At 39.8% G+C, this 12,305-nt stretch overlaps 1 protein-coding gene across 3 annotated transcripts in view; it reads right to left on the minus strand.

Annotated features, from left to right (window-relative positions):
- Window positions 1-12,305, minus strand: part of LOC117537447 (CUB and sushi domain-containing protein 3-like) — a 268,893-nt gene that overhangs the window by 72,362 nt on the left and 184,226 nt on the right. For all 3 annotated transcript variants that reach the window (XM_034202669.1, XM_034202670.1, XM_034202668.1), the window contains exons 44-47: window positions 9,070-9,215; window positions 8,270-8,350; window positions 6,810-6,923; window positions 1,386-1,574 (exon numbers count right to left, since the gene is read on the minus strand). In XM_034202669.1, coding sequence (XP_034058560.1) covers window positions 1,386-1,574; window positions 6,810-6,923; window positions 8,270-8,350; window positions 9,070-9,215 — 530 coding nt within the window. The remainder of the gene's footprint in view (window positions 1-1,385; window positions 1,575-6,809; window positions 6,924-8,269; window positions 8,351-9,069; window positions 9,216-12,305) is intronic.

Raw genomic sequence — 12,305 nt, forward strand, 5'->3', positions numbered from 1 at the left:
ACAATGTACCAGAAGAACAAGCATTAATGTAGACGGACGCAAACATGCATCTTCATTTATTTCCTAGTTAAATAGCACTAAGTGCAGGTGTGTGGTGAGAACACCAGACCATATATTGTTTAACATTTCCAAATGCCTTATCATGGCATCAAACACACAGTTGCATTTATTTAAAATGTAAATACAGGACTTGTATAAAATCTTATCTTAAATGTTAACACTATAACTTACGGTGGCCCTGAAGTGCAAGACACCACAGCATTTCACAAAACGCCACAGCATTTCACAAAACGCCACAGCATTTCAGAAAACACCACAGCATTTCACATTTTCTGAATGGAATCGGATCCATCAGGCTAAACTAACCTGTAGCTGCTCCGTCCACACTCACAACAACGTCATACAGACATAAATAAAGCAGCGACTGTATTCGCCATGACATAGACAGTCTGTGGTTTGTACTTGTTTAACTTTTGTCCAGTTTCTGAACAGATATGAGGAGCTGTGAGCTCTGAGTGTGTGCTAACAGCTGATGTGTTGGGACATATTTCGCTGTCGGGTGTTGACCAATCACGAAGCGTCATTTCTTGACTGGCAGCAAAAACAACCAATCACAGCAGTGCTTCTCTGGCTGGCTCTGTCCAATCACAAACAAGAAGTGTTCTCCCTAAAGGAATACCCTTTCCGTCCAATGTGAAATGCTGTTGTGTTTTCTGAAATGCTGTGGTGTTTTCTGAAATGCTGTGGTGTTTTGTGAAATGCTGTGGTGTTTTCTGAAATGCTGTAGTGTCTTGCACTTCAGGGCCACCGTAATAACTCATTCTAGTAAACGGAGCAATGAGCAGATTTATGTTTGCAATTCGCCCACCAATCAGAAATTGGAACTTTTTTCTCCCCAGGAAAGTACCACCTCTATAACAGGGACTAAAAAGGGGGTAAAAGTTATCATGAACTAAGTTCTCTTTTTGGTGTGAACGCAAAATCCCAGGAGCTATCGGAACTAAACGGGAAAAGTACGGGGAAAAGTACTCCGGTGTGAAAGTGCCTATTGCCTTCATCAAGGGCCCCTCAGCAGTGCCAAGGAGGCAATGTGGCCCCCCTCAAAGAATCAGTCAACACTGCAATTAATCTGTTGGGACTTGAACAGGCGACCCTCCGTTCCTCAGCCAAATCCCTACAGACTGAGCTACTGCCACCCCTGAACACACTAGAACCCAAAATCAGCTCTAAAATAAGATGCTGAAACAGTGGTTAAAAAATTGTTTTCCCACTGAGAAGCACTACAATTTTAACACTAGACCAAACACATACATTATTTAGCTTGAGTCAAATTGTTTGTATATTGCTTAGTACAGTTTTCACACCAACATTCCAGCAAAACCCACCATCAAATATTTCCAAGATGTCAAACTCCTTCTCTGTCTGGAAGAGCTCAAAGTGAAGAGTCATGTTGTAACCCTTTTCCACGTTGATCAGCCAGGAGCACATCTGGAGATTGGGGTAGTTGTCAGGGTAGCCTGGACTCAAGATCACCCCCGTTGAGTCAAAACGCACCTCATGGGCTGGACATTGGACTGGAAGAACAGAAACAGTATAAGGGCATGCAGCGATACAGGGAGAACAACGGAAAAAGAAAAGAGAAGGGGTGGAGGTTGAAAGAGGGAGATGAAAACCTAGTGGAGGCAGACAACTGAATAAACAGAGGTAAAGGGAAGAGATTGGAAGGTACAATTAAAGATGAGGCAAGATGATTTGAAGAAAGAAAATACAGGAATGCTCCACTGTGACAGTGGCAATCACATTGGAAAAATAACTAGTCCTGGAAACAATTACATTCCAGCCACACTGATATTGCACCTAAGGGCTGAGCTGGTGAGACTGCTCTTGTCACCAGGCTCCCCTGATATCAAATTATAAAACTGAATAGGTGAGACAGCTATCTTTGTATGGAAAAATGGTGTGTGTAAGGCGTATGTGTGTGTGAGTAGATGTGAATCAGCTCACAGCATTCCCTTCATTTCCTTTAGGCTGGCATGATAGAAAATGACAGTTCTGTTTCCTTCTTTTCCTTTTCTACTGTTAACACAAGTTTCTCTTCAGTGTCACAAGTGAAGAAACATGACGCATATAAAAGGTTAATGTGAACAAGTGCTCCAAATAAAAAGGGTCACTGGGAACAGTTGGACATATATCAAGAAAAAAAGGCAGAGTAGGAAAAAAACACAAAGCAATATAAATATTCCTCTGGGAAGTTGCTGCAGTTTCAACTAGCACAGATTTTGGCTCAGAGATAACAGGCAGATATGATCTCCAAAAAGTCAAAGTCAGAAAGATTCTAAATAAAAAATAAATTTCTTAAAGCACACAGTACAGCAATCATCCTCTGCGGGAACTGAGGTCAACAAAGCATCTCATTACAATAAATCAACAACAAAGTTGAATACTTGAATCAAAGAAAAAGAAAAGACAAAAGCATAAAAGGATTTGTTCATGGCAGAATCAATATTTATAGAAACACTTTTCATCAGGGAGGAAACAAATCTCCAGTCGATCTGCTCAGAAAATAAATTAACATAGCAATTTGTTACGAATAGCAGTATTTCTTTGCAACCATTGCTTGGCAGTTTGTGATAGATGTGATCAATATGTTTCGGTGCATACTTGAGGGAAGTCTTTCCTGATCAGACGCTTCTGGTTTTTACATCTCTCAAAACAGTATTAACTTATATGTATTTCCAATTCCTCTTCTTTATATAGTGGGCTCTAATGAGCATATACGGAAGAAAAGGTCAATCAAAGCTGACCTCCAGTATAAGGGCTAAAGTTAAAGAGCAATGTGCAGGGTGTATTTCTTAATGAGTTTACACTTCTGATGAAAGGATCATTTCAATATTTATTCATGAAAGGAAAAAAAAAGGAATTTTGGATAATGACACCTCAAAGCTTTTTGAGAATGGTGTTGGTGTGTCAGTTCAGTGATCAGCATGTCATTTTCAACCAGTTTCTGGTTTATTTTTGCAGTTTCCTAAACTGTAAATTATTTACAAACACTGCTTTCTAAAGTTCACACTTTCCCAAATATAGTCTGAACTGTATTTTGTACGTAGTTGAGAGCCTTGATTTTGCATGTGAGATTTAAAAGTACGTCTAAAGTTGAATGTTAGACACTTGTGACTCTCACTGACCATACGATGGAGTTCATAACGGGGTCTTCGGTCTGTGCAGTTAATTCACGCCGCTGCTTCCTCAGTTCTCTCAGCAGGAGCCTCTACTTCTACTGATGGCAGTAAGAATATTTTCATAAAGCTGACACAAATTCAACTTAAAATAAATGTGTGAAGAAGTAGTTACTTAAATTACTGATTTCATTCTTTACAACTTAAATACATATATTAACACTGGGGTTGCCAGCTTTGTACACTGTACACAACCCCATTCCCTGGGGTGCTTTACCACATTGGATTGCTTTAAGATGCAGATTAAATCTATATCTGGCACAAGTTTGTTATTGAAATAATTGAGCCCTTAATACTAGTTTAATAAGTTAACGTTGCCACGCAACACACACAAGTTCATCCAGTAAGCACAGTTGTGTCTTAAATTCCCTTGCCTCAAACTGTAGGTGCAGGGATTAAAAAAAGAATAATTGTGAGAGGCTTAACACTGTTTCAGACACCTCAATACTTTTACTTAATGAGGTTGTTTTTTAGAGGACCATGATCAGGACAAAGACTGAAACTTACAATGTATTCCAATATTGATTAGGATACTATACAAATGCAGTATTTTGCAAAACATGCAAGTATTGCCTGAAAAACTAATATAAAAAGAATATAGCACCATTACTAGGTAAATAAATATCCCAACATCACCAGGAAATTCATCTCTGAATAATGATTAAATGGTTAAATGGAACTTATATTTAGTTTTTGACATAAATCAAGTGTTTGTTAGAATATTAGTCTCTTTTGGCCCATTTATGTATGGCAGTATTTCAATGTAATTTACAATGGCATACATGCAACATGTGATGTTTTAAACAGGACTGCCAATGGCATTTGTTCTATAACTTCTTTTGCAAACCAGTAATTGTTTATTCTTTTACTCAGATCACTGTGTAGAATAAGAATGCCATGGCAACGACTGATACATATTGCCGGCTGCAGAGACATCATAAAATAAACATACATAAGTATAATGGAGATAGGTTAGAGCAGAAATTGCTTTTCATTAGGTTTTCTGACACATGAAAACCTATGGGAATGTGAAGATCGATATTACAAAATGTAATGGGTCGGACTCAACCTGCATGTGGCAGATGGTTTGCTGGGCATACACAGCAGTAAACTCAATTGTGGCCATATCCTTGATTGAAGCTGATACACAACCTTCCTCATTGGAGACAGAGTCTGGGGAAATATCTGAATTTGAGGGTGAACGTGTATAGCCATGCAAGGACATGTCAGTGTTATCTTATAAGCATAAAATGACAATTAACAGAAGGGTTGACAGCAAACAAAAGCGAAAAGGAGGAACACTGGAGAATTGGTTTTCCGGCAAGCAGCCGACAGGAAATGGCTCCTTTAAAAGCTTACTGCAGCAGTCTCTAGGATGTGAATAGCAGGTCAACTGAAATTAAGTTCAATTTTACATTTCCCAAGGAGAGCAATTAGTTCCATGCTAGAGGTGGCACAAGGACATAACATATCCAGCACAAGAAAATGTAATGAATTCTTGACTACAATAATGGGGTGATCCATGAAAATGTCAAACGACAAATAACTAACTCAGACACCCTAATGCCAATTTTATGCAGGTTTTATGGAGATATTCGATCAAGATATATACCTTATCATGATTATAATGTCAGTAACTGCGCATATTTAGGACAACCACTATTATACTTTAATGTTTTATATAAATGTTGCTTTTTAATTAATATCCTAGATAACCGGACTTGCAGGACAACACAATGATGTATGAGATGTATGCTGTCCAACATCAAAAAAGTAGAAAATATTTCTGCCGTAATATTGATTGCCGCTCACATGAAACCCAGTGAAAAACAATGTAGTGCTCTCCAATAATAGTCCCGACATGCTTTGCCAATCTGGATTTGGCAGGTTAATTCAGTCACTCAAATTAAAGCCTGTGAAATGATTTCAAATACAGTATATGAGTTTTAGCTGATAGAAGCTAGTCTGTGTTGGCAGGGCTCTGTATACTGTAACTAACACATGAGAAGGTGAGCTGGCAAGTCCAACACAACAAGAGCTTGAAATACCTCCCAGTACTCTCAAAAGAGTGACTGCCCTCACTTGGCACAGAAGAAACAGATCAAATTATTCTGAACCATTCACAGTTGTTACTGATCTGCTAGATTGGTCACTCGTAAACAAACAATGAAATTAAAAACATCCCACTGCAATGTTTAACGTGAATGTACATCAGTATGCCAGACAGCTGTTATGCGGTCTGAACGTATACAATTAAGATTTTTACTCCTCCGTTTCCCTACCTCTCTCTTTATTCTGCAATGTGTAACAAGCTCATAAAATGCTGCAGGACTTTATACCCCTTTTTCTTTTATACATTATTCATTTCTAAAAAATTCTCAATGCAGCACAATAAAAAGGTAGAAGCTGTTGTATTCAAGACGTTAACACAATGTTAATGTGCAGTGCAGTATGTAGCCTTTTATGAATAAAGTAGAGGAATGTGAGTAGCTTTCACAGCTTGGATTACCAGGTCACTCGATTTAAGCTGCCATAACTATTTGTTGCTTCTCTTTCCACATACTTAAATGAAATCAGGGCAAGTTGTGAGAGCAAAACAATGTCAGCCGCAAAAACATTACAGGGAAAGAACAAAGATATCAAGTTAAGCATCAAATAATTATAGCCAGGGCTGAGCAAAAAGGTTCCAAATCACTAGTCCTATTCTAAGATGCTTTATGAATGCAGGCTCTGGGTTTGTCAAGTATCTGTCATGGCTTGATCACAATTCCAATGTGATTATTCATAGTTTCTAGAAAGAAAAATAAAAGACAAATGCTCATCAACTCAAGACTACACAAAGGACTTCAGGGCCCTTCAAAAGACATCTTCCCACAGGGAACAGAAGGTTTAAGAGGACTCTGTTGTCTGCGGCAGGGATGTATTGGCACTACAAGCAGGCTGGTGGTATTTGTTTTTTGGTCTTAAGAAAATCTCTGATGCAGACAACACAGACATTTCTATTACTTTGCTTGTTGTTTCGAAAACAAGGCTAGAAAGACATTTTACATCAATCAAACCTACAGGTCCCGTTGAGCAAGGATTAAGGGCTTACATCTGAGTTCCCTTTCAAAGGAGAAAAAACAGCCATGACTGCTTTCCATCCACCTTGTTACATTGCACAAAAAACACTTGTCGATGAAAACTGCTGATCTGTCATCTGTTTCACACTGATCCTTCACAGTTCAGTGCTGGTTCTAGGGGAGAGCAGGTCTATGATCTTGGGTCAGTAGTATTCTGACTGAGTCTTGACAAATTAGAAAAGAGATGCTGTTTGCCACCAGGAGCTTGCTAGAAGGGGGCCTGCTAGCAGTCTGTTAAATGATGTATCAGTAACAGTGGGTGCTGGCTGCGACTGCAACCAATCTTGGCAGAATGGCATTAAGCACACATACTCAGGCATACACAACTGAATAGGGATCTGCATTCACAAATATTTGAACAAACTTTGAAAAGACACACTCATAATATTTTAAAAAGCCACCAAAAAACATTAAAATATACTCATAGAATTGTACATTAAATCAAACCAACCTTGACAGACTGGTGGGGGTGCATCCATCTGTAGCCTCTCTCCAAGTCGGCAGGTCAGAATCTCACTGCCCACCAAGGTGAAGCCGGGCAGGCACGAGTACTGAATGATGTCCCCTGTGAAGTCATATAACACGCAATTATTCAAACACACAAACGCAGGCTGGTATATGAAAGACACACACACACACCACACACACACACACACACACACACACACACACACACACACACACACACACACACACACACACACACACACACACACACACCACACACACACACACACACACACACACACACACACACCACACACACACACACACACACCACACACACACACACACACACACACACACACACACACACACACACACACACACACACACACACACACACACACACACACACACACACACACACACACACACACACACACACACACACACACACACACACACACCTCAGTACGAGTACTTCAAACAGTAATCAACAACACGTTTTCTAATGAAGATTGACACCCCCTTAGCTAGCTGGAGTACTGAAGGCATTATTACACACACACGCATGCACACACAAAATCTAATTTACACTCAATTACACTCTAGACACAAAGTAAGGCAGACACTAGCCATGTGATTTCCAATTTTGATTCACATCTGAACACTGGAACTAAAAAAGGGCCTATTTCAAGAGCTAATCAGCCCTTGCAAGGCAAGGCAAGGCAAGTTTATTTATATAGCACTTTTCAACACAAGGCAATTCAAAGTGCTTTACAAAAAATGAAAGACATTAAGAAAATGGCATTTAAAATCAGTCATTAAAAAGAAAAGCTAATAAAATAAACATTAAAAGAAAAAATACATGGATAAAAGTTAGAGTGCAGTCTAAGATATGAATAGTTCAATTAAAAGCAGCGACAAAAAGAAAAGTCTTCAGCCTGGATTTAAAAGTAGTCAGAGTTGCAGCGGACCTGCCTTAAACTTCTATCTAATTGCAAAACGCATGAATAAATCGCCAAACTCAGAAGAATAGAAAATAATTATAAGAAAGAAGAGAAAACGGAAACAATAAAGAGAGATTTGAAAGATATCCCAGGTAGAATGAGTTGGTGAAGGCCAAAATAACATCTGTACAGGGGCAGTCCTAATAAATACATACATCCATTATACAGTAGACATTAGAGAATGTACATCTGTTCATGAATATATACTACACATAAAGATTACCATGACTTACAGCAAAGATAAAAACATCTGCAAAATTGTTTTCAATGAACAAATAAAGAGTTTAGATGACAGGGGAATTAACTAATTAATAATGGGCGAAACCATTAGATACGTCAAGTCCTATTTAGTTCTCTGTCCAGGGCTGTCCAAGCAAATTAGCTTATGTCTAGTGCACATTTATTTAATAACACATTGTCTATGGCCAGTAAACAAGCTAAATAAAAGAAGACAAACCTATTTCAAACTCGTCATCATCGGTTAGGATGGTGGCGTTCGCGACAGGAGGGGGTGGCTGACAGGCTCTCAGCTGGTATGCTGTTGGAGAGAGGACAACACTCAATTGTGTGTGTGTGTGTGTGTGTGTGTGTGTGTGTGTGTGTGAGTGTGTGTGTGTGTGTGTGTGTGTGTGTGTGTGTGTGTGTGTGTGTGTGTGTGTGTGTGTGTGTGTGTGTGTGTGTGTGTGTGTGTGTGTGTGTGTGTGTGTGTGTGTGTGTGTGTGTGTGTGTGTGTGTGTGTGTGTGTGTGTGTGTGTGTGTGTGTGAGAGAAAGAGAGCGACAGGAGAAACAAAGTGTGCATATGTATTATATATTTAACTGCAGCACTTTCTTTACTCTCCCATCATGCTGAAACTTGATTTGATCATAAATTGCCAGCTATGTTCATGATCATCAAGAACCAATCACTTATTTAGCTGAGATGGGGGGCATTTTATTATTAATTAACTTCTTCTCGAAAGGGGAGTTTTAATAGTGCAGGCAAAAAACAGGCATAAGAAAGGCATCCATTATTCATTACTGCACCGAACTAGAAGCATTACCATGTACCAAAATGAGAAAGGCCTGATAATGACTCATAAAGGAGGGAAAATTAAAGGCGTTCCAATATAGAAAGGCAGGGCCCATATCCCTCAATACTTTTGTGATCTTCATTAACGCACGATGTTCCCAGCAACGTGGAGAAGTGAAGAAATAGGGGTGATTACAGCAGGGCGGGACAAGGGTTTTACTTAGCTGGTATCAAAGGGGGGAGTTACCGTAATATTTCAGGACAAAGAAGCCGCTGGTGCTGAAGTCGCTGTGGAATTTGATGAGGACCTGATTGGCGGTGGTGGACACGCCCTCCTGCACTGAGTTGCCGCTGAACTGACCGATTTGAGGCGATGCCTGGTCGGGTCCATCCCTATATCAGAGAGGGGGAGGGGGAAATATATGAAAGATTGAAGGGAGGATGAGGACAGAGAAGCAATCTTGTGGACTTTGTTTTGAAAACCTGAGAAAAAGTTTCACTTTAATCAACAGCGTCAAAACACGTTCAGTATGAGTAACCTGATGAACTTTTTGCCTCCGTCAGCTCCTCCAGTTTTTTTTTGTGGGGGGGGGGGGGGGGGGGTTAATGATTAATAATTTGCATTAATGTACACAATCAACAACAGCTTTTGAAACATCTTCGTTCCTTGCAAAATACTTAGTCGAGGCAGTTAGTATTCTGTTCGTGAACATAATGAGTGTATTGTTATCACCAGGCTTAAGCTCCTGTGACCCTGGAAGGATTTAAGTCTTCAGTTAATGTATGGATGGTTATCACAACATCCTAAAGCCCTTAGCCAAATAATGTGATGTATAAGGAACTGTTGCCCTGGGAATCAAAAATTAATTGAATTGTAATGACCTCTTTGATTTTCACTCTTTATGGAGAATAGGTTATTATCTGCGAAGGGTGGATATATCTATGGGAATGTATACACTCATTACTGTAGCTACAGCAGTGGCGAACCGTCAGGGCCTTCAAGGTATTCAGAGAATACCCTGGAACACTCAGATAAAACAAACAAAAAATGTGTCGATTTTATTATATTAATAAAATGTATATAAAATGAATAAATGAGAATCGTATCCGTGTTGTTGATCTGTAATATTAGTGTTACGTTAATTTGTTTGTCCTTCTCGGACCATGCACTACGCATTTCAGTGTTTTTTTGTTAGAAAAGAAAGCAACCAATCAGATCTTGTTCTGGGTCTCTGGGAAGAATATCCTTCAACCAAGGTATTCTACATCCTTGATCGAATGCCCTGGCCGTTGCACTGAATGAGAGCGTACGTTTGGACTGACAGTTTGATCAACCAATCATATATTGATTTGTAGCCAATGGGCGTATTCTTTCAGAGTTTCCCTCGGTTCCAGGGTATTCTAGAAGGCCCGCTAGTTAACTGGCTCGAGACAGAGGATCTAGAACGAATGCGACGAAGCAATTCATGCAGTTTTATTGTTTTTAACGTTGAAATGACAAGTGCAACAGGTGAAGAGGAAGTTGTTGCGGCATCGTTGCGAGTACCCTTTTCAAGACGACAATTCAGTGAAAAGACGGACATTATAATGCCGCGGAGGGGAGGGGGTGGCGGGGGGTGGGTGTGTCTACAGAAGGTCCAGTTGTGATAGCCACGGTTCGCCACTGCAGTACAGTACATGTCAGCCTTATTCAGGTTCAATTATAACTGAATTTCACTAAACTTCAAAGAACAATCAACGTATGGCAAAGACGTGACAATACTGATATGTTTTATTGACGGAAATACGTCTTAAATATAAGATATATAAATATATATAAATATATAACAAATAAGAGGCTGAGGCATTAGAAGTCACTGAAATAGTTACTGGCATGCTGCCAGTGGTGGATGATACCCTGAGATGCTGAAGGCTCTGAATGTTGTCAGCCTGCTGAGTCTGGCCGATCTCTTGGACACCATCCACATTTGGCAGTTGTGAGGCAGCCCCAACTGAAAGAGTTTAAGTGTCCATGGGCCTTGTTCCCAAATGAGGGTACAATGTAGTGTGAAATTTCCAAGTGGCATAGCACTGAAATGTCATGTTGAAAATGGAGCAAAGCCTGAAGGTGAAGTTCTCAATTTACGGATACAAAGAGTTGAAATGAGCTGCCTATGCAGGTTTGGGTCATAGAGTGAGAAGCGGGATATTTGGGAGGAGCTCGGAGTAAAACTGCTACTGTGCTACTCCTCATGAAAAGAGCCAGTAGAGGTAGTTCAGACATCTAATGAGGATGCCTTAGGGGTGGCTCCCTGTGGAGCCACATGAAGCACGTTCGACTGGGAGGAGACCAAGGGGCAGACTCTGAACATGCTTATAGAGAAGAGGCTGAACATGCATGACTTCCTGTGAGATGATTGAGATCTAGCTACTATACCTATACATTGTTACATAAATGTGTCTACTGAGGTAGCTTAACCCATTATTTTGTTTTGTTTGAGTGATGGAGAGCAATTTTGAAAGAGCATTTCTAGGATCGTTGCATCTGTGTGATTATGTATCTTAATTTGCCAGGTATTTACTTTCCTGCATTAGCCAAACAGACAAACCAACATAGTGTACACATACATTGTGTCTCAATTGAGCTTTCTCAGCTAATATACTATAATATATGTATCCCTATTGCAATGGAACATTTAAATTAAATGTACAAAGAGTATTTATCCACATCCCCCACTCCAAGATGAATAGAAGTGTGGATGGCGGTGGGGTGATAATAGAACTTGTCATTTGCACTGAAGCCCTTTATGCATTAGCTGCTGGCAGCACAGAACACCTCTGCTAATGAGAGCAGGGGAGAACTTTCAAACCTTTTCTAAAAATATGACTATGATTCATTTCTGAAATAATCTGCCTGCTTGGATGACAATTTTTTTTTGTAATGCATGCAGCAACGACATGCTACTCTGATGATAACAAAAATAACCTTCATGTGGGAGGACAGTACAATTATTTTATACTCTATAGAAAAGTGTTTCATTATTTGCACAATCCAGTAGCTCTAGGCCTATTCACATGAATGATGTAAACTAAATGCTTTTTTGGATGCGTGTGTGTTCCTTTATTATCCTTGATATTACAAAAAATCGTATTGCCGTTTCATTTCAGAGTGATCAGCAAAATGGGCGACGGCAGTCAGGCAGGGAAATGAAATGTTACCATCAGGGAAAAGATTGTTCATTTGCTTTTTCATTTGAAATACAGTAGTGCCAGTAGCTCCCTCCTCCCGTACTGTTAATGGTAGCCCTATATGCTGGAAGGCATTTCCCTCCTTCATCACCCAGGAGGACAGCTCCATGACTGCCTGAGGCTTACCTTGCTACAGGGAGGCTAGAAAAAGGTAGAGGAAGAAGCTGAGACTCAGATAGATGCAGCTGCTGGACTGATAACAAGCAGTTAGTGTGAAGTAGTTTACTTCTTCACAATTATATGAAATTATTAAAA

Source organism: Gymnodraco acuticeps, unplaced genomic scaffold (genome assembly GCF_902827175.1).
Source record: "Gymnodraco acuticeps unplaced genomic scaffold, fGymAcu1.1, whole genome shotgun sequence".
Lineage (NCBI taxonomy): Eukaryota > Metazoa > Chordata > Actinopteri > Perciformes > Bathydraconidae > Gymnodraco > Gymnodraco acuticeps.